Here is a 23,316-nt window from a genome sequence, read left to right as displayed (position 1 = left end):
AACTATTTATTTGTATGATACAGCTGCAAATAAGTATTTGAACACCTGAGAAAATCAATGTTAATATTTGGTACAGTAGCCTTTCTTTGCAATTTCAGAGGTCAAACGTTTCCTGTAGTTTTTCACCAGGTTTGCACACACTGCAGGAGGGATTTTGGCCCACTCCTCCACACAGATCTTCTCTAGATCAGTCAGGTTTCTGGGCTGTCGCTGAGAAACACGGAGTTTGAGCTCCCTCCAAAGATTCTCTATTGGGTTTAGGTCTGGAGACTGGATAGGCCACGCCAGAACCTTGATATGCTTCTTACAGAGCCACTCCTTGGATATCCTGGCTGTGTGCTTCGGGTCATTGTCATGTTGGAAGACCCAGCCTCGACCCATCTTCAATGCTCTAACTGAAGGAAGGAGGTTGTTCCCCAAAATCTCGCAATACATGGCCCCGATGCAGTCGCCCTGTCCCATGTGCAGAAAAACACCCCCAAAGCACGATGCTACCACCCCCATGCTTCACAGTAGGGATGGTGTTCTTGGGATGGTGCTCATCATTCTTCTTCCTCCAAACACGGTTGGTGGAATTATGACCAAAAAGTTCTATTTTGGTCTCATCTGACCACATGACTTTCTCCCATGACTCCTCTGGATCATCCAAATGGTCATTGGCAAACTTAAGACAGGCCTTGACATGTGCTGGTTTAAGCAGGGGAACCTTCCGTGCCATGCGTGATTTCAAACCATGACGTCTTAGTGTATTACCAACAGTAACCTTGGAAACGGTGGTCCCAGCTCTTTTCAGGTCATTGACCAGCTCCTCCCGTGTAGTTCTGGGCTGATTTCTCACCTTTCTTAGGATCATTGAGACCCCACGAGGTGAGATCTTGCATGGAGCCCCAGTCCGAGGGAGATTGACAGTCATGTTTAGCGTCTTCCATTTTCTAATGATTGCTCCAACAGTGGACCTTTTTTCACCAAGCTGCTTGGCAATTTCCCCGTAGCCCTTTCCAGCCTTGTGGAGGTGTACAATTTTGTCTCTAGTGTCTTTGGACAGCTCTTTGGTCTTGGCCATGTTAGTAGTTGGATTCTTACTGATTGTATGGGGTGGACAGGTGTCTTTATGCAGCTAACGACCTCAAACAGGTGCATCTAATTTAGGACAATAAATGGAGTGGAGGTGGACATTTTGAAGGCAGACTAACAGGTCTTTGAGAGTCAGAATTCTAGCTGATAGACAGGTGTTCAAATACTTATTTGCAGCTGTATCATACAAATAAATAGTTAAAAAATCATACATTGTGATTTCTGGATTTTTTTTTTTTAGATTATGTCTCTCACAGTGGACATGCACCTACAATGACAATGTCAGACCCCTCCATGATTTCTAAGTGGGAGAACTTGCAAAATAGCAGGGTGTTCAAATACTTATTTTCCTCACTGTATATGTCCAGGTGGAGGATGATATGTGTGGACTGTCAGTCCATATCACTGGACTAGTAGACCTGCCTACACTCTGCCCTACTGTAGGGGGGAAAAATACTGTGACTGTGGAGAAAAGTTTATTAATGACTTGCATCTGGAATATTTTCAGTCATTTATCATTTTGATTCAGAAAGAGAGCGAGACAGGCTGCTCAGCTCATTGACTATTAGCAGTAAAAAAAAATAATGGTTCCCAGTCCACTATCGTTCCCCCAGTTTTTTTTGTCCAGACTATGTTATTTGTCATTTAGCTTTGCCAGTCGCCTGTCTGCTGGTTTCTTATTTCACAGTAGGCCCTCCTTCACTGGTCCCAGGACACACCAGCCCCATGATATCACCTGTGGGCCACAGTCAGACTTGCTTTTCTCTCACACTCTTTTCTCAGTTCCCCCCCCTCCCCCTTCTTTTGTAAGAAAAAGAGTAGTCTGATGGCTTTTCCAGAGAGAGTGGGAGGTGTGTGTGTGGAATAGGTTCATCTGTGTGAGTTGCTGTAATGTACTCTCAAGCTGAGATTTGTGCACTCTGAGCATTTAGTTTCTGTGATCAAGTTGAATGCTGCTGGCCCACCAAACCAAAAAGATCTAAATAAGAAACAGAAAATGTTTTGAAATCATTTTTATTTATGAGAAAATCTTTTCAGTAGTTTTCTCAAGTAATAGTTTGATTGTTCGGTCTATAAAATGTCTTGTTTCTGTCTAAAATCTGAAAGATATTCACTTTAGTATTACATTAAAAAACCCATATTTGAGAATCTGGGACCAGAGTTTTTGTTTGAAATATTATTGATCAATTACCAAAATAGTTTTATATTTAAAAATAATAATGTTCTGCCTTTTGACTAATTGATTACTTAATTTGTGCAGCTTTTTAGACTTATTGTTTTACACCAATGATTAAAAATCAAAAAAAAAAAAAAAACTAATGGCAGGCAAGATATTAAGGTGCTTTAGCAGATCAGAATGCAATGCAACAACCAAAAGACAATATTATGTTTCTAAGTTGGATATGAGGATATATAAACTGAGATGATAAAAATGTATTCATCCAGGTTTTGGTGTACTGTTTCCACTAAGAAGGTACTAAGAAGCTAATCCAGGTATTAAAGTACCTGGATTAGCTAAAAAGAAACCTTACTTATTGTAAATGAATGTTGTCATAATAACTTTCTAGAATTGTAAATGCTCTGTATTTGTATAGCGCCTTTCTAGTGCTTACGACCGCTCAAAGTGCTTTAACACTACATCGCATTCACCCATTCACACACATTCATACACCATCACCATCAGGGGCAATTCGGGGTTCAGTATCCTGCCCAAGGACATTTCGACATGCATCGAAGGAGCTGGGATTGAACCGCCGATCTTCTGATTAACTGGCAACCCGCTCTATCTCCTGACCTACAGATGCCCCAAAATCCAGTCTCATACTAAATACTACTCATACTAATAAACTGCTGTGCAGTGTTTTGGCATCTGATGGGCTTTAAAAATCATGGAGCTGTTACTCTAAACTGGCAACCCTGGATTATATGGAACAACATGCATGGCCCCCTAAATTGTTTTAATGAATGCATGGTAATTTAGACCAACACAGTGACCTCCTGACCAGGGCTGAACATGGATGTTGCCCAACTTTTGTAAACGGGTATTTCCACTTGGGAGTTTAATTCAGCGTTGTTGTTATTTAAATAGCATTTAATCAACTCAAGTGTGTCAGAAACAGAGAAAGAGAGTAGGCAAAGCATTTAGCTACAGTGAGACCTCAAACTATTTTTAGTTTCATAATTATATAATGTAATAATTCTGTGTAATTCTACTCTTGCAGATTCCTTGAATTGTGACACAATAAGGGATTAACCTGTAACAACAGTTGTACAAGAACAGGTTCAGCGTGGGTTGAAAATGCGTTCATTAATGTGTGACCCAGGTGTCCTGTATGAAAATTGGTTAGCTGCAGTAGAGGGGATGTAGCAGTTTCAGGTAAAATAAATTCAACAAACAGTGTTGAACTATAACACTTTTGCAATTATAACAATTTAACAAATTGGTGAAGTAACCGTGTGTTAGGTTTCTAAACCAAAACTTTAATGCAGCCCTTTCCCCAGAATTAGTAAATGATTTGTCTTTCACATGTTGTTATTGGAAGACAGCAGCCCTGTTGGTCATGGCTCGAAAGACTGGCTGCAGACTTTATGAAAGGCACAAAGGCCATTTCAGCCCTACACCCCCACAATCCCACCCCCACCACCCTTGCCCCTCACTCAGTACTGGGACGGAGACAGGGCGGTCAGAATAGTGGGACAGACGGAGGAGAGGGAAGGAGGGGGGGTTTAGGGGCCCAGTCACAGACACTCTGAGCTGCCCTGAGCTGTTGAGACAGCCTGCCAGCTCTATTGTCCAGCAGCACCCTCCTTTCTTTATCCATCGCCCACTTGGTCCTCCCCCCTCTATGCTCTTATAGGACAGATTGTGACTGGAGGTCCTGATGTTTACATGGACTTGCAGGCCCTTAAAATGTCTATAATCATTTAATTTAATTTCTGAATTAAACATGAAAGTTTTCATGTTACTAGCTAATGAGCAACACAGAAAGAAAGCAAAAAATAAAGTAGACTCTAGAGGAGTTTAGCTTCTCTCCGTGTTTGCTGGCCTCTTTTTAGTGAGCTTAGACTTTCATTTGAGTTTGAAGCTTGGCAGAGTTGAAAAACTCCATGTCAAAAGGTCTGAGCCGTGTGTGTGTGTGTGTGTGTGTGTGAGTGAGAGATCACCACTGCTCGGACCATCGCCAGTGTGAACACACACAAAGTGTATATGTTTGTGTCTCTGAGCCTTACTGGTCATGCCTCAGAGTGTTTGTTTTGCCCCCCTCCTCTTCAGCTCAGTGAAGCTCAATCTGTTCTGTCTGAGTCTGTTTTATGAGTCATCCGAACACATGTAAAATTTATGTATCTACACCTCTTCACAATCACTCACATCAGCATAACTTTCTTTTCCATTCAAACAACCCCTTTACACAGAGGATTCCAGTGCAGTTATTTTAGCTCGCTCACACTCATACCTTTGCGTGTGTGTGTGCACAGATTGCAATTCCCACCATTCTCACACAAACAGAGTAAAGGTCAGGTTCAGCCTCAGCATCGGGTCACGGAACACAATGATGTTGACACTATTTCCCTTGTGGCAAAAAATCTATTCCAATTTGTCCCTTTCATTTTTGGACATCTCTTGGACATAAACGCCCGTTTTGGGGACACTAGCGAGTTAACTAGCCTTCTGTCTCTGTGGATGGCTTATTGACTCATTCATTCTTGACTAGTCATTGCTCTGTTTGCATTTAGGCTTTTATTTAAATAACCTTTATTGTTTTGTCTTTTTCACCTTTGCAGTAATCTTTAAAATGGAAATATTTGTCTGTATTTGCTGAAGAGATTAGTCAATTAATCAATTAAAAAAAACATTCCCTAGTCCTAACCTCTCTGTGGTGAACATTTGCTGATTTTATTTGTTCTATGTGACACTAAATTAGATTTATTTTGGTGGAGTGTTTGTTGGACAAAACAAGCAATTTGTTGACATTACAAAATTTCAATGGGAATTTCCAACATTAAATTGACCAAACAATTCATCATTTAATTGAGGAAATAATTGCCATGTTAGTTGATGATGATGAGGACTAACTTTCAATTTCAAATTATTGTGACATATCTCATAGTAGAACTGTGCAAATTGAAGGGTAAAAGCTGTAAATGAAGTCACTTTCAAATTTGCATGTACTCAATATATACTGAAACAATCTATTAATTGATTAGCCGATAGACAAAAAAAAGACGTCACATAGGACTCTGGGAAATTGTGACAGTGCTCTTCAAAACAATTAATCAAGAAAATAATCAGCAGACTGATCCTCAGTACCGCACAGTACACTACTGAACACACACAGTTATCCAATTACACATGCTGAAGTCGGTGTTATCCAGCCTCAAATTATGCACTATTAATTTTGAGGTTGAGGTCGAACAGTCTTTGCTTTTTGGAAAGCCAAATTTAAGGCACACAAAGTGAATATTGAAACATCATCATCCGTATCCATTTAAGTTTTCAGTGTGAGTTGTGACATTATCTGTAAATAAAACCAGTCTGTGGTGATCTGTGTTGATCAGTTTTCTGCTGCTGTGGGGAGGAGCTGAAGGTTAAAAACTGTTGACCTGAATTCTTGGAATCTTTCAGATCCCACCCATGTCCTTCAAATCTTCAGTCTGGAACAAACACACACGCACACGGCTACATAGCTGAAGCACTCTGAGCTCCAAATCATTTTAAAGCGCTCTGCAGTATCTGAGGTTGGCTGTTTAGAAAGTGCTACTGGCGTTTCCTATAAACAGGCTGAGGCTTGATGGTGATGCAGGAGTGTTTTACTGTTTGTCATTAAAGTCTCATTCAACGTGCCATCATAAACCCCTTCAATAAAGTGAGTAATTCAGATGGAGATGGAAATAGTGTGTGCCTGAACCTGTCTGTATGTTTTCATGCACACAATGTTTTGACTGTTTGTTTTTCTTTCTAAACAGAACTAAATAAAACTACAAAGAGAGTAAATGGTTAACTGAGAGAATAAACAGCAGATTCATTGATAAAAGGAATATACCGTAAAACTTCAAATTAAGAGCTGAGTCCCAAATAGCCACCTTCCCCGTTCACTGGCCTGGTGTGGGAACTCATTTTAACAAATAAACACAGGTCCCAATTAAACACCTGGTCTGGTATTTATATAAGTCCTTTGGATGCATAAAACCTCTTAAACCCTGCGGGGTCGCCTGCTTTAGCTGCTTCTAAGCTGCTGAGATCCTTAATACAAATATTAATGTTAACTTAAACTGTAAACTTATGATCAATATGTCAGTATGGACATGCTGCACATTGTTAGATCGGTTAGATTCTCCACAATTCAATCGTTCAGTTCATTTAACGGAAACAACAAGCCTCAAAGTCTAATTCATATAGATTTATCGTGTAACCGGCATGTTACAAAAGATGAAAATGTCCTGACTCTTGTTACCTTTGAAGTGCTCGTTAAGTCTGAATGTGTCTGATCCTTGATTATATAAATATTCCTTTAGTCTGTAAGGGTCCACAAACCAAAATCAATCAAAACAGCTTTTCATAAAAATTTATCCAAGTTGTGAATCCTGACATGTGAAGTCCACTACTCTCTGTCTGCTAACTTCTGCCACACTTTTCTCATCCTACACCTTACATTGCTGCCTTCAAAATACAAGCCCATAAACCGGCTGACAGAGGTAGATCAAATGAATGACATGTATTTGATATTATTTGATCATTTTTATACAAGTAATATTCTGTTTGAAATAAATAAACTGTTTCATAGTAGCCTATTTCAGTTTTGTGCAAAAGGAATTAAAGGCCCGTCCCATATGGACAACTGTCCCAAATATAGGCAGGGTCAATTCAGTGATTTTAGCAAATAAAAGCCCGGAATGTAATTTAGTTTTACGGTATGTATCAAAACTACAAGACTTGTAAAACCTCACTGAAAATACCGCGTCACAAATCAAATCAGTTTAAACTTGATGTACCGAGGTTCTTGTCACAGATATCAAACATGTTTAGACGTGAAGTCTGATTTGAGATTTTAATCCTAAACCTTACTAGAAAACTAGATAATATGTGCTGATTGTCCATGTTGATTTGCCCTGTGTTTCACTGAGCAGTGTAGAGTTCAAAGTGATATCAACCTCAAGTTTGCACAAGTATCTTTAATTTTTACCCACACAACCTACATTTTGGGGTATTTTTTCCTTGTCTTCCTGGAGCATTTGGGATGGTGTGCTTGACATGATTTTTCTCCATTAATTTGAAATTGCAAAGTGGGGATGTAACTAGGCTTAAATCACATTTGTTTTCCCAACACTAAGGACTGGTGATGTTGGTTGTTGTCACTGTTAAATATAAATATTAACTGTTTCTGGTTGAGTATAGATCATCTGTTGTAATGTATTGCACATGTTCATCTATGAACTTATTAGTGTGACTTATACCATACTTTACTGTAAACATTTTCTTTAAAAACACTGACTGGAAGGGGCTTTACAAAAAGGACACACACACAAATTACTCTAGGACACCGAATAGCCAGTAATGTCACTAAAGTTTGTGCATGTCTGTCTCAGCCGAAATAGAGTGTAGACCCACCAAACGCCCACTCGGCAACAGGGACCTAAACCACATACCACTGACATCAGACCAGCCCTGCCTGACCATTTAACACATGTGAAAAAGGGTTTCCTTCTTCTTTTTCTACTCCAAAAGACTAAGGGAACACCTTATAGAATAACCACTACAACTCCACATTAAATATCACCTTTTTGAGGATTTTAATGCACTATTTTTGGGGATACTGTCAGAGAGCTTTTTAATTGCACTGTACAGTAAATTTCTTGTTTCCTTCAGTCAGTGTTGTAAATGATGACTACATGTGATCACTGTTCCTCTTTGCAGATGCACTTTTCATGCGTTTCCCTTATGTCATCATGAATTGAAGAAAAATTTCTTATGGTTCACTTTTGTAGCTGCCTTTGTAACTGTAATTTAGCTGTCTTTATGTTTATATGTTTATTTTGTTCAACCTTTTGTAAAACAGGGTTGCAAAGTGAGTTAGAAAGTTAAATACCAATTAGCTATAATAAGTGACTTTTGAGGCAGCTTACTGAATGTACTGAAAGGCCTCAGTTGCTGTAGCATCAGTCACAAACAGGAAAAGGAAACAGCTTCAATAAATCATGACAGCGTATGTCAGGAAATTCAAAAGAGGAACAGTGGTCACAAGAAGATCTTCACAAACCAAAATACTAAACAAAATATAATGTTACCTTAACATCTCAACGAGCTAGGTACAATAGAACTTAAAAAGATTTGACAAAATGAACATAACTAGGTTTACAAAGATAGTATTTATTGCAGGGGTTTCTACTTGATTGTATAATAACCAAAGGTGTCCCTGTTTATTTGTCCACTCTGTGTAAGTACCCAATCTGTGTAAGTATCCAGATTGTACTTGTTGGAGCAGCTACATCTCTCAGTGTTGTTGAATTTTCTCTTAACACTAAAGTCAAAAGCAGAGTAGCAGGCTGAGCACTGTTGGTTGCCCTTGATTTAAAAGCCTGAAGTCTGGGAGTTCTTTTGACTGTGTTGCCTGTGACATCATGAGTCGTCCCTAGCCATATTACATTGTTATGTTCTTAGTCATGATATAATAGATGTTATTATTATTAATCTTATTATGTTGCTTATTTCCCATTTTGATGTGTCAGCAGTGATAAACAGCATAATGTTACTGTGGCTCACAATAAAAAATGACTTATTGCTATTGACAAGCCGACTGTACATTGAGCAAGACAGTGACATGTATCCAGAACAAAACTGCTTTTTATGTGTTATTTATTAACCACAATAGCACTTCATGGTTGAGGACAGCTCTGGTTTTACTGAGGTAAAAAGCTCCAAGAAATGGCTGCTTTTTATGAACTGTGAAGAAAGTTGACAACCTAATACCAGTTTTTCATGCCTCCCCACTTAACGTCTTGCTGTGTTACTGGACTTTCATCAAATGGGGAATCTTTTGATGTAAGGTTTTAGTGTGCAGGACAGTTCTTCTGAATTATATTGTTTGTCTTACAAGATATGGCCACTTATTAAGCTGTTGGATGCAGATTTGTGGTGTGAATCAGCTGGGCATTAACACACAAGCTCTCACTCACAGGCTTTAAGTGATAGTTTGTGTCTTCATCTGTATGCTTCTGTATGCTTGTGTGCACATAAAATCCTCAGACACCCCATCCCCCCAACACACACACTCCAGTCCTTTTTAAAGAACAGAGGCAGTGAATGAAAGCTTTTGCCATGAAAAATTAAAACCCCATTCTCTGCTTGCAGAATGTACAATGGTTGACCCAGATGGGGAACGAGTGAGCTTTCAGTAGTTGGACAGTACACTGCCTTGTTTTTTATTTGGGAACAGACATGTGCCACTTTAAAGGGCTTTAACTTTCACCTTTGACCCTTACTCTGTATTTGTGTGTGAGAGTGATTGGGTGAGATAGAGAGATAGAAGGGGACATATGTGGTCTTTGCTTCTTGCATAAGACAGTGTTTCTTTTCTCTTTCATAGGTCATTGTGCTCAGAGATTACAGTCTACATCCCCATTATGACAATCTGCACTGTCAAACTACCACTTATTAATATCTGGAAGCCTAAATCTTCATCCTGCCAACAGTATTGTGTACCAGATGAGTTCACGTGTTATAAAACACAATGAAATTCCTGTTATACATACTGTAATCTCATTGCAGGTTACTTATTATTAGACATCATCTCATAACCAGTGCATAGACAGCTGGGACCCTCATCAGTCGGAGGTAGTGTCAGAGCCCAGACTTAACAATAATAGCAAACACCACACCTTGTGTTTTGGAGGACATAGTTGTGTGTAGTGAATTGTAATATGAACACAGATTGAAAAATATTTTAATGGTTCTAGACTGAGAAAGAAAAGGTTGTGTTCCTGCACAATGTCAGCACTGAGTTTATTAGAGACTCAACATTTTTGGTCATGTCAGATATCAGTTTCCAATGTGAAACACACATGTTTATACTGAAGCCACAGGATGTAACAACCAATAAAAAGGGGGCTCCAATTCTAAAACACCTGAGACAATTACCACATCAATAACTTAAAAAAAAAAAAAAATCCTGTAAACGAGACAAACAACATGTGTCAAAGTCCTTAGAATACAAATAAATTGTTTAAATTAAAAAATGTTGTAAAAGTGTAGATAGGCAATGTCAAAAAGTTCACAAAAAGGATAAGGAATTCAGATCAGACTATAACCAGTACAAGTCTCATATTAAAACTGGTAATCTCGTGATAACTGTGAAGAAAAAAATGTATAAATGAAGACAGGGACAAAAGAATTGATTACTATTAAGGAAATATGATGTAAATAGCCTAAAATTGTCACTTGATATCAAGTCAGTATTTCAAGTGAAAACAAGAAATGGCCAAGAAACATTTTTTTTGTTCTGAAAATGCTTGAAAATACTTAATCAGTACTTCAGGTTATTGACTAAACACTTGGATTATCTGCAGGTCTCTAGATGGCCGTCTGCAGGTTTCCCACAGAAAAGGTCTACCCCACGTCATTTACTGCCGTCTGTGGCGCTGGCCCGACCTGCAGTCCCACCATGAGCTGCGAGCGGTGGAGCTGTGCGAGTACGCCTTCCACACGAAGAAGGATGAAGTGTGTGTCAACCCATACCATTACCAGAGAGTAGAGACGCCAGGTACGAGAGCTCGGCATGTGCTTATCTCTTCTTCAGATGTTATCACAGTTTTAATGTTTGTTTTTTTAACTTTAAAGTAGATTTGTTTTATGCACTTTTTTTTTAATCAACATGGATTATTAATTATAGTTTTCCCTGTTATTTATTGTACATAACTTATGTCATTGTTTTAATGCATACATTTATTGTTTTATTGTAAAATTGTGTTGGATTGCATATTTATTGATTTTTATCCAGATGTGAAACTATTGCTATGTTCTAACTTGTCTTGTCTTTATATACATTATACAGTACTCCCACCAGTGCTGGTACCAAGACACACAGAAATCCCCAGTGAGTTCCCTCCTCTGGATGACTACAGCCATTCAATTCCAGAAAACACCAACTTCCCTGCTGGCATTGAGCCCCAGAGCAACTACATACCAGGTACCAGCATGCTTCCGTACATGACTCACACTCAGATACACCAATACTGGTATGTGAAACTTTAGTCTGATTATCTACATTATGCCAGTGTCAAGCTGAACATTATACATGAGCATGGGTCAGGCAGTGCATTACATTGTTGTCTTTTCTCAGAGTTCTTTGCGAAGAGATTGTTTAGACAGTTGGGATCCTTGATTTTGGGGTTACCCACATAAGGGCTGCTATTAGTTAACCTGCTCTTTTGTTCATAAGTTGAGCACTGACAAGCTTATGTTCTTGCATCTATATCATACACATTGTTAAAATGTATGCTAGAAAGTGATTGACCTGGTGGTTGTTCTTAGTGCCTAGTACACCTTTCAGACTGACACAGTGATGCATGTTTTCAGCCAATCTGAATGGGTCAGGAATTGTTATCGGACATAGCTCCAACATACTCCTCCTCACCAGGGTTGAACAAAGACCAAATGTGTTTTGTTCTTTGTTTTTTTTTTAATGTGACCACATATTTCTATTAGAGAGGAGAATTGCATGTAATGTCAGACTAGCAGAAGCAGAAACAGAGATGCACAGAACAGGTGGGCAAGTTAAACTAAACTGAAAGATTGCTGTTTTTATATTAAATCTTTCTCTTATTATAAATATTAGTTTCATCTTGTCTTCCTGTGTTGTATTTCAATCAGCCAGCTACTTTACATGTACAGCAGACACTTACCAGGGAATGTTGTCACAAATGTGATGAATTGTTGTGTGTGTGTGTGTGTGTGTGTGTGTGTGTGTGTGTGTGTGTGTGTGTGTTTTTGTGTATCTCAGAAACGCCACCACCGGGCTACCTCAGTGAGGATGGAGAGACCAGCGATCACCAGATGACGCACAGCATGGACACAAGTTCCCCAAACCTGTCACCTAATCCCGTTTCACCCACACACAGCAACTTAGGTAAGGATTGTGTGTCTGTGTTTGTGTGTGTGTGCATGAGTGTGTGTTTGTGTACTGTTGTCTGTCTGCCTTCACTTACAGGCAAATGTTTCAATAGTGTATCTCCCCAATGGGGAATTCTCTGCTTGATTTTACTCCATTTTTGTAAGAGGAAACCAGGTGATGAAAGAAGCCTTTGTGTTCCCCGCACCATGTAAGCTGTTGAACAGGCCAAGGCGACATTCAGCCCACGCTAACATCAATGACAATATCCTATGTTTATTCTGTCAGGATGGAGAAACGCCAGGGGGTTTGGCCGGAAAGCTACTGGTGAAAATAACAAAATCACACCAGTTTCATTTGGCAATGCCATCCAGCTCTGTTCTGGACTTCAAAGCCAAGGACACAATGTTGAAGTTGTTAGAGAGTGGCCATGTTGAGGGGAAAAAGAGCTAATTACCAGAACCAGATGAAGTTACTGAAAATTATCATGGATAAACCTATAATTTGACCGTTTTGGCTCAAGTGTCCCACCAGTGAGGGTTGAATTTCCACATTTTGTCTGGTAAAGGCTTCTGGGAAACCGCATATGGGTTCGACATTTTGTGACGCAAGCTCAGCCCTAATGTTTTCTTTGGTGGTGTTTTTCTTCCCCCTCTATATCCACCTCGGACCCTTTTGTCCCCACATTTAACCCGTTTTGCCGTCCGTTTCTTTTCATATCCATTTTCTCTCTCCCATCTAGTCTCTTTTCTGGTCAGTATTTCTCTTGATTTGCACCCATTTTTTCCCTGTTAACCATGTCACCTTGTTACTGTTAATTTCTTTCGTCCTGTATTATTTCAAGTATCTGATCTGCACATCTTTGTCTGTTCACACCCATCCTAATATCTAGTAGTAGTTTTGCACTCCATTCTCTTGTCTTGCTATCTATTTTGGTTTGATGAAAGCAAAATGTCTATCTCTCTGTATCAGACCTTCAACCAGTGACCTACTGCGAGCCGGCATTCTGGTGCTCTATTTCCTACTACGAGTTGAACCAGCGAGTAGGAGAGACCTTCCACGCCTCACAGCCCTCGCTGACAGTGGATGGCTTCACGGACCCCTCCAACTCAGAGCGCTTCTGCCTGGGCCTGTTGTCCAATGTCAACCGCAACGCAGCTGTGGAGTTAACACGCAGACATATCGGTAGGATTCTGTTTACATCTGCTCTGCAGATGTGCTCTGCACATATAATGATTCATGATGCTTCTTTTTTAACCAATTCCAAACAAGACATTACTCTACATTTATAATTACTGCGCATGTCTTCATGTTTGTTATTCTGTCTCTGTTTTCGTTAAGGCCGTGGAGTACGGCTGTACTACATCGGAGGAGAAGTGTTTGCTGAGTGTCTCAGCGACAGCGCCATCTTTGTCCAGAGCCCCAACTGTAACCAACGCTATGGCTGGCACCCCGCCACAGTCTGCAAGATTCCTCCAGGTGTGTATCAGGCTGACAGAGACAGAGAGAGAAAGTTGGGGACAAGGAGACAAATGGGGCGAGAGGACAGAATAGAGAGTGAGACGAGTGGGGAGAAATGGAGAGATGAAGAGTGAGGGAGGTAGATGGAAATAAAAACTGAAAGGCAAAACTGGAGATGGACAGTATCTGTGGCTCAGGAGGTTGAGTGGGTTGCCAGCAAATCAAAGGTTTGGTGAGTTGATCCTCAGTTCCACAGTACATCTGCCCAAAAGGCAGAAGCTGACATACACAAATCAAATTGGTTTGTAGATGCCTGTAAGTACATTTTTCCCATGTGTTCATAAAAAAAGTCCAGTATGAAGTTGTGTTGTCCCTAACGTCCACAGCTGAGTATAGTCTTAGAGGCAGGAATATAAAATCGCAGTAGTGAGATTTGTCTCGGCTGCCAAAATTATCCAGTTTGAGCACTTTTAATGTCTGTTTCAAAGCTGAAGACATTGGAGGACCTTGTTGGCTAACCAAGTTGTGATTAATCGAAGTTAAGTAAATTCTTTAAAGTGGTTGATTCAGAACACATTTACTGTGGCTGGATCATCACGACACATGAGGCCACATCTAGCCCATCACTTATCTTCACCACCAGTCCAGGGATGCACATCTTGTTTCCCTTATTAAGATTAAAGTATTACATTTCTTACTTAAATACCATATATGATCAAAGAAAATAAAGTCAAGTTTATGAATTAGCTTACAATGCTAGAGAGCTTCCTTTCATGTCAGATCAGTCTAAATAAACGGTTTTAAAAAGAAGCACAGTAACATTCAGACCAGCTATCTCCTCCATATTTTCAACTTTCATCCACAGTTCTCGCACTTTTAAAAGAATACTCTTATAACATTGTTGGACACACGCTGGAGAGTTTGAAAAACAGTATCAGCATGAATGCAGCTGAACCATAGATATCGTCTTTTTTATTCCATGACTACTTTCCTTGTCAAAACTTGGCACCTCCATTACACACAATGTAACTTGACCACTGACAGATTGGTGAGAGTTTCTGGTGCGTTAAGCTTGTAGCGGCTAATGTAGCCTCGAGCCGTTAGCCTCAAGCAGAGATGAGGAGAGGGCTACAGAGGTCTGCTAAGCGCACTTCTTTCTAATGTCACACCAACAGATGTTTTTCATTTTCAAACTTACAGTCTTAAGACCCAAGTGACGCTGTCTCAAGTGACATCACATGAGGCAATTCATCAGATTTCAGCTCCCTCTGGAGCCACAAAATAAAATGATTGGAGTGCCTCTTTAAGCTAAACCTCCCCAACAGTCCACAGTCTTGAGTACATCTCTAAATACATTAAATCCAAGGTAACGTTGTGACCTGACTTTTGGTTGTTCCCTCCAGGATGTAACCTGAAGATCTTCAACAACCAGGAGTTTGCTGCCCTGCTCGCCCAGTCTGTCAACCAGGGGTTTGAGGCTGTGTACCAGCTCACCAGGATGTGTACCATTCGCATGAGCTTTGTCAAAGGCTGGGGAGCTGAGTACAGGTAAGCTGCTCTCACAGATAAGCTTTGGGTTAACGACAATCACTCATTTCCTAAATGGCAAACCCAAACCACTACAGGGCTGCATAACAGAACTGCATAAGAGACGATATAAACCACAACCAACTTGTCAGCAACATTATAAGCGCTGGTTTGCAAATATCAAGTCCTTAGCAAGCCCTTATGTAAACGCAGACAATAGAAACAAACAGAATGTGAATCACATCCCACAATCCAGCCGCCCCCGCTCTCAGACATCTGCTCACACTCCGATGTATGACGTCGCCGAGACCTCATTGATAGAAAGAGGCCCCAGTTGGCACAACAGACATTTTAAACAAACACACATGTGCTGTGTCAAAAAGAGATGTCAGACTTTCCCTCTTCCATCCCCGCCCTGTTTTCCATACAGTCTGACTCACTGATAGTAAAAAAGGAGGACACTGAGGAAAAGGGGAGCAGATGATTGGCTGGAAGTTGGCTCTGCACAGGAGGTTTCCTCAAGGGGAAACCTTTTAGCTGTGAGACTGCTCACCAATCCTGTCCAGACCAAATGCTGAGATGTGGAGACACTTAAAAGCAGGATTCAGGTTACTGGACACGCCAAGCCGTCCTTCTTGTCTACCTCCACCCACATCATTTTCCCACACTGTCTGTTTTTTAACTATTTTGTCCCTTTTACCTGTTGTTTTTTAATTCACCAAAAAATAGATTAAATATACACAGACAAATGTAAAATATTAATGCAAGAGAGAAGAGGAAGAAGGAAATCATGCAGCTGGCAAGTGTTTCTGTTCATCTGGCTTGCCAGTGTGTAAATTAGATAGATGACAACATACAGGATACATTTTGCCTGCTGTTATTGTTGGCATGACTGAGAGATTATGATATTAGTTGTTTAATTTACTTAGCTCATTCAAGCTGCCCCTAAAGTTTTAACCAAATGAAATGTTCGGTTTTGCAAAAAAACTCTGTAGTGTCAAATGAGATTTGTCAGGTGGAAAAAAACAACACAAATGAATCAGTGACAGAGCTCAGAGGGAGAAATGACAAGGTTATCATTGGGAGAGGCACACTGAAAATAGAATGTTGTTGGAAATCTATTTGTAGTACATAGAAACTGCATTTTGAAATGCAGCTGATGTTCACCTTTCACCAGGCACTTTAGGCATAAGAGTTGTCACTTAACTCCACATACACTCACATTAAATTATTTTTGACACTTCTTCCTCTCTTCTCTCCTCTCCTCTCCGCTCTTCAGTAAGGGGTTTTGTTTGAAGACTGTAGGGAATCAGGGAAGAGCCAAAGGACATGGAGATCAAGTTTTTGAAGTATCAAGAACTAAAGAAATGAATTTAACCATTATTTTTAAAGGATGTGCAAGTGGAGAAACCTTTGCACAAGGTTTGTAGAACAGAGGTAACAAATGGTTATGAAACTTAACATCCTGTTTTCAGTTTCAGTTGTAGTATGATACTTAGAAAATGACATTTTCTCTTAAGCATTATTTGAGAGACAAAGACTAAGTTGTGACTGAGGTTATCGCATTTTTCAGCTAAACTCATCACTGTGTAGATGAGGCATTGATAAGGTAGACCGATATATAACTCACAGAAATCCATTCATCCAGTTTGTTTGGGCTTTCCTTTTGTGTTTAAGCTGTGGGCCAGCTTCTTGCTGAAACTTGACTTTGTAAGTTTACTCACACAAGTCCTGCTCTAAACAGCTTTCTCTGAGTATTTAACATCTGCTCTCCTTGTGTCACACTCAGGCGACAGACAGTGACCAGCACCCCCTGCTGGATCGAGCTGCACCTGAACGGCCCCCTGCAGTGGCTCGACAAAGTGCTCACACAAATGGGGTCCCCAAGCATCCGCTGCTCCAGCGTCTCTTAGGAAAACCCTACATCCGTTCACTTTCTGTACACCACGTCTCCTGTCAGTGACTCAAACCACACAGACAGCATGCGGACAATAATGGCTATACGAGTACGGAAAGACGATGAGTCCCCCCCCCAGTCAATCTTCAATCTGTAACTTAGTCCTTCCTCCCCACCAGCTGTCAGTAGCACTTTTTTATATACATGTATTTTGTGGCAAAAGGGGACAAGTGCAGTAAATCAGTACCATGTTAGTATGATTTCCACATTTTGTCTATTATTTTGGCATCTAAGAGCCAGAAAGGCTGCAGCGATGGGATGGTATTTTTTTCCCCCAATTAAGAGATTCTTATTTTCTTTCCTTATTTTTCATGATTTTTTTTTACATTTTTTTGTACAGATGTTAAAGTGGATTGCAAGAAATGAATAACCCTTTTTTAAGCATTAATAACAATTTTGTAAAGCATGTGTAAGATCATGTTAAATACATTTCACTTGACTTTGTTTCTGTTTATTTGGGCATTTGATAGGTTATGAAGAAATTTACAAATGTGATCCAGTGATAATATAATGGAATTGTTCAACCACCATTTGTAAACACTGTGTGAAGGAATATAGTGTAAATCTAGCAGGAATATTTGTTTAGGTTTTCATACTGTCATTGTATGCAGCCTATGTTACTCTGACAAGACAAATAACTGCACATTTGAGTGTCAGACAGAAACAAATGATAAAGAAAGGAAATTGTCAAACTATAGATAAAACGTTTTTCCCCTCTAATAGCTGAAAACCATAGACTGGTTTGAACTGTGGGCCAGATTACTCTGACAAAGCAGTCCGATGCTTCAAGAGACCATAGAGCAGACGGGGTACAACTCTTAAAACCCATATATAAGTACTTAACGATGACGGCGTTCATTAAATGTCATGATGAGGAGGATGCACTTTTGTAAAATGTTAATAGTCTAGTGAAGCGATGCTGACAAAGTACATTCAATGGCTGTTGTAGTTCACAGCTACAATAGTTCTTGTCACAGGGTTATATGAAATATATCCTGCATTCATTTCAGGAAGCTTTGCCAATTTGCAAAATACCTTTGCAGCATTGTATTGTGTAGTAGGTAGTATATAATAGGCATTTACACAGAACTTGAAAACATCTTACATACTGTACTACTCTGCAAACTTTTAGAGTTGAACACACAAAATGTTGTTGGAATACATGTGTGACATAGGAACTCTGCAGAAGGCTGTGTAAAGAGAGCAGGAAGATGCCTTTGCTTTTTTAATTTTCTCTCTCAGCAGTCCATAACATTGGTCTTATTTTTGGCCATCAGTAATATTGACATTTTGCACACTCAGGACCATAAAAAAAACAAAAAAAAAAACATCTGAATTATGTACAGAAACCGGTGAAAAAGACAGATGCATGACTCTTGAGACGTTAAAGTCTATTTTGCTACCAATTATTTTTGTAGGACAATAAGGTGATAACGTGGTGATGACTTTGTCCGCTCCAAGTGTTTTTGCATGAAATGACATGAAATATTGCTAGCAGGTCTGGAGAAACTACCCTTGTGTTTTGGGGTTTTTTTTACCTGTGAAGATGAGGCAGTTTCAGCAAAAAGCACAGCTCTTTACAAAGGGAAATGTTTATATAGATAGAGGCATGTAAATAACAGTAGCTTCTCAAGATCCGATGTCCCCATTTTTTATACTATTAACCTTTATAATGTTAATGGTTTTGTACACAGGAGAACAAAAAAGAAGTTCCGAAATAAAATAAAAAAAGCTATTGTTGAAATAGAAAAACAAAGTAGTAGCTTTGGCCCCGTTTCCTTTCAGCCACCCACTGTGATGGAAGTGGATCGATTTCCTTCTGTTTCTATAACACTAGACAAAGACACAGCGGGTGAACATGGACAATATTTGAAGTCTTTTTACAGTACTTATTTACATTAACCCAGCTTTTGATGTTAATGCCAGCCTAGTGGTGCTAATCTTTAACATTTTAGGGAATCAAGAGAACCACAAAGCCATAAGACTTTACTCTTAAAGCTGGTAGATTTTGATTTCTATTAAACAATGAATGACTTTTAAACCTTCAACTGTAGTGTGGGGTAGTTTCAGAAACAGTAGCATCTACCAATCTGAGACAAGACAGCTCTTTGTAGAGCTTCTAGTGTCCTTGACCACAGCAGTCCTCATCCTAGTGGACTCTTTAGCCCCATGGTCAGTGTAATTACCAAGTAGGTAATATTTTGCAAGCAAATTTGTCAATTTTTATATACTCTTCAAGTTATAATGCTTGTGCTTTTCCCCCTTGTTTAAATTGTTCACTGTAAATGTTATTATTAGTTGTGATTCATGTTTTTGTGCTCCGAATTGATCGTTTTAGATGTCTTGTATAAAAGTATACCCTTTATTTTTCTCTGCCTATAAAAAGTTGATGTGATGCTTTATATTTTTGTTTATTATTTTTGGTCTATGAATAAAATATATATCATGTGGTGATACTGGGGCTCACGTGCCATGAAAGAAGGAAACTGAAGCTACTTAATACAAACGTTAAATGTCAAACCACGTGTATTTTAGTAACTGTCAAGGTTATTCTTGTATTCAGTCTGATTCACTTTGTTGAGCATAATTGATCAAATATGGAATAATTCAACATCAGAAATCAGAACTAACTTGATTTTATAGCTTAACAAGGTTTGTACTTAAAGGCAGATATTACAGGCCTCTCTGGAGACATTTCAGGTTTTAGACTCTGTTTTCCTTTGTAGTTTGGGGATTTCCTGCTCTGTGGTGGATAATTTGATCATCAGAAGCAGACAGAAAGAGTAATTACAGGCTCAAAGCAGACACTCTCTTGTTTCTTCACTTCTGCTAAGTTACAAGCTAATGCAAACATAACCATTTGTGCTGTCACAGAAGCACGACATGGCTTTGAATATGAATGCAAGCTTTGTTCTAATGCCCTTAAGGTAAAGAGGGGCTGACCAACCTGCTAGGCACTTCAGAAACCACTTCACCGTGGTGACATAGTTTGGATGCAGGACAGAATCACTTCAATGTTAAATGGTGTTTCATTCTGCTGGTTCACTCTTTAAGATATCTGGATTCATTAAAAAACAGTCAGTGCAGTAGCAGTCTTAGAAGTTGTCTTTTTATTTATTTATTTTTCACATTTTTGTCCTTTATGAGATAGCTGTTTTGTGGGATTGGATCAAAGGCGGAAGCAGCAACTTCTACAGAGACAGCTTGACATTACCTCTCCACCACAGTCTCCTGCTGTTAGAGCTAAGTTCTGCTTGATCCTCATTCCAGACAACACAAGCATTTAATAATTAAATCTGTGGTGTGCAGGAGAGTCAAATGCAGGGCAAATATGAATCATTGAGTGAGACTGTATGTGTATGTGGAGAGTAGGCAGATTTCCTCAAAGCATTAGAACAGGACTTAAGTTATTATCTTAATATATATGGTGTATACAGTCAGCAAAATAAAAACAATGATAATACCGTTTTTGAACACAGTTTTCAAGCATTTGTTTAATTTGTGTTATGCATTCTGAATTATCTACTTGGTTCGAAATGGATACCCTGTCCTCTATTAGCCAGGTTATGAGTTATAATTAGGCTATAGAAACATATATAGTAACAAGGTATACAAGACAACTTTCATTTTGAATCTTCTTGTTAACACTTAGTAGAACCTTCATCCAAAATACATTTTGTTTCAGGTTAATTCGCTAAACTAAATAAAGACCTGGATGGATCCTGCCTACGATTTTATACAGTAGATGATTTCAGGTAGCAGACACTTTTGTTGTCGTTGTTGTTTTTGAGAAACTGGGGAGTGGTCCTGTAGGAGTGAGCTGCACTCGAATTAATTTATAAATCATGGCCTCTATGGCCTTATAAATCATGGCCTTTATTCCACACAGACCAGATCTAGACACTAACCATTTAAAAATGAGTGAAGAGCAGGAGGGTAGGGCATATGTTCATGTTTATTATGCTCTATTATAATATTAAACTGTAGAAACAACTATAACTCTTGTAAACACTAGTTTGGACCGTCAAAGTAGCTCTCCTGATTTGCTTGAACAGTGTAGTGGTGTGGTACCATGCAAGACCCACATGCAGCTCATGTCACAGAGGAGGGGCACCCAATGTTGGTTAAAAATAAATGCTCCCATACTGGTAACACCTTCATTCATTCAACTAAATCTTGGTCTAATGGCAGATGTCATCTCCATTGTTGGTGTGTGGAGTGGGGTTGTGTGTACTGGTGTTCCTGTGATTTTAACAGAAGTCACCAAGCAGCTGTTTTGACTCAATACTGCCATCTTCTGGCTGCAGAGATCACTGATGGGCCCAAGACAACGTGAACTCCATTGACATAAGGAAGGCAAATCTAATGGTGTAATGGTTCTAATAATGCAGTAATGTCCAATAAATATTTTTTTCACCCCTATTACACCAGGATGCTACACTATTAGTTTTATTGTTGTATGTTTAATCTTTTAATGACTATTAACTTGAATCACTGAAAATTGTCAGCGTTAACACAACATCTTTTTAGTAGTATTGAAGAGATGTCCTGCTGTTTGTACAGTCTGTGACAGGAGCTGAAGGTATTTAACAAATGACTGAGATGCACATCACACAACATCAGACAGAATGTAGATGAGAGTATGTCTTCTTGTATCTTATGTAAACATAGAAATTTGTTTCTAGTGTTTTCTAGTTAAACTGCTCAAGTTACTACTACTAAATCTCCATTTTGCCTGTAAGGCAAGGCTAGTTTATTTGAAACGCACCATTCAAACCAAGATAAGTGCTTTAAATAAGGCAAAGGTAAGAATAACATACACCACATTATGGTACAATGTGAATAATAATGTTAGGGTGCAGATTTGATCACTACACAATTATTGAATTCAGCTATAGAGACATCACTAAACAGAATTACGCTCTTACATTTCTACATTTATGACTTCAACCCATAAATTAAGTGAAGAATTTCACCATGAGCCTGTTACTGTGGGCCTGTCTCAGCCCACATGATTACAGCTAATAGTGATTAAATGAATATGACTGTATGCGGTGGAATAAAAGGGCTCCATGTATTGACAGAGACGGAGGAAACATGGCTCATTTTGTCTGTTGAATTGATACAACTTATTGTTGAGGAGTGGGCACAAAGATGAACAGATGAGTGTCGTCAGCTCTGTCTCTGCGTGAAGGTCACTCTGGAGCAGGTTTGACAGCAAGAACATTTGTTCGTAAACAAATCCATCTTTGGAAAGGTCACCATTTGCTTCATGGCATTCTCTCTCTCACTCTGTCTCTCTTTATCTTCTCTTTATCTCTTCGTCTTTCCCCTTCTTTGTCACGTCTCCACTCTCTTCCTTCTCTTTCCTGCTCTCTGTTTACTTCTCTGGCTACAGTCTGAGTTATTTTCACGAGGAATGCTTGTCATTGGTTGGTCGCAGCTCCGTCTGCCAAGCAGAGAAAAACGCAGACTGCAGCATTATCAGCATTCAGTAGCCACCAACCTGATTGCACAGTAACGGGTGGCTACATTACAGCTGTCTCTGGACAGCAGCAGGTACCCGTCCCTGCATGCCAACAGATATGGGCACCCACTTCTCCAACTGGCTGCCGTTGGCCCCCTGCCTGCATGTCACCCACTAACACCCAACCACACACACACAGACACACACAAACACACACACACCAGCCACTATGCTAGCCAACATTCATCCTCCCCTTGTCAGCTATATCACCCGTGCAGGAGAGGAAAGTGTCACACCATCTCCACTGAGTAGACGTTTTGTTCTGACAACATTCATAAGCACCTGGCCAACACTTATGTTCAGTGCAAAAAGACACGCATATAAAATATTCAAATGTAAGGGAATGTTTTGTGTAGCAGGGAACAAGCAAAATAGTTGCCCCTTGAAGCAATTTTCTGCTCCTTGGGGCAGTGTTCTTCCTACCAATATGTTCTCAGTCTCTCTCCCTACCAAAACCAAGCATACACCTAATTTAAATAACTTAAATGTGTAGTGGAATGCTTCCATTGTCGAATCTTGATATTAATAATAAAGATCAAAATAAGAACAGGTCAACATTAAACCCAGAAGAACAGTGGGAAAGAACAATCATAGGTGCAACAGGGAGAGTGAGAAAGGAAAGTGGTGGGAAAAAGAGGCAGTGAGGGAAACATATTTACTGACATCCA

At 39.5% G+C, this 23,316-nt stretch overlaps 1 protein-coding gene across 1 annotated transcript in view; it reads left to right on the top strand.

The window, feature by feature from the left end:
* Positions 1-19,577, top strand: part of smad3a (SMAD family member 3a) — a 32,417-nt gene extending 12,840 nt beyond the window's left edge. The window contains exons 2-8 of the mRNA XM_038701121.1: positions 10,636-10,829; positions 11,121-11,255; positions 12,069-12,194; positions 13,149-13,361; positions 13,518-13,655; positions 15,041-15,185; positions 16,954-19,577. Coding sequence (XP_038557049.1) covers positions 10,636-10,829; positions 11,121-11,255; positions 12,069-12,194; positions 13,149-13,361; positions 13,518-13,655; positions 15,041-15,185; positions 16,954-17,077 — 1,075 coding nt within the window. The 3' untranslated portion in view covers positions 17,078-19,577. The remainder of the gene's footprint in view (positions 1-10,635; positions 10,830-11,120; positions 11,256-12,068; positions 12,195-13,148; positions 13,362-13,517; positions 13,656-15,040; positions 15,186-16,953) is intronic.
* Positions 19,578-23,316: the final 3,739 nt, after the last annotated feature.

Source organism: Micropterus salmoides, unplaced genomic scaffold (genome assembly GCF_014851395.1).
Source record: "Micropterus salmoides isolate LMB-PRFRI ecotype aquatic unplaced genomic scaffold, ASM1485139v1 Ms_hic_scaffold_6, whole genome shotgun sequence".
NCBI classification, from domain to species: domain Eukaryota; kingdom Metazoa; phylum Chordata; class Actinopteri; order Centrarchiformes; family Centrarchidae; genus Micropterus; species Micropterus salmoides.
This window is presented reverse-complemented; position numbering and strand designations above follow the sequence as displayed.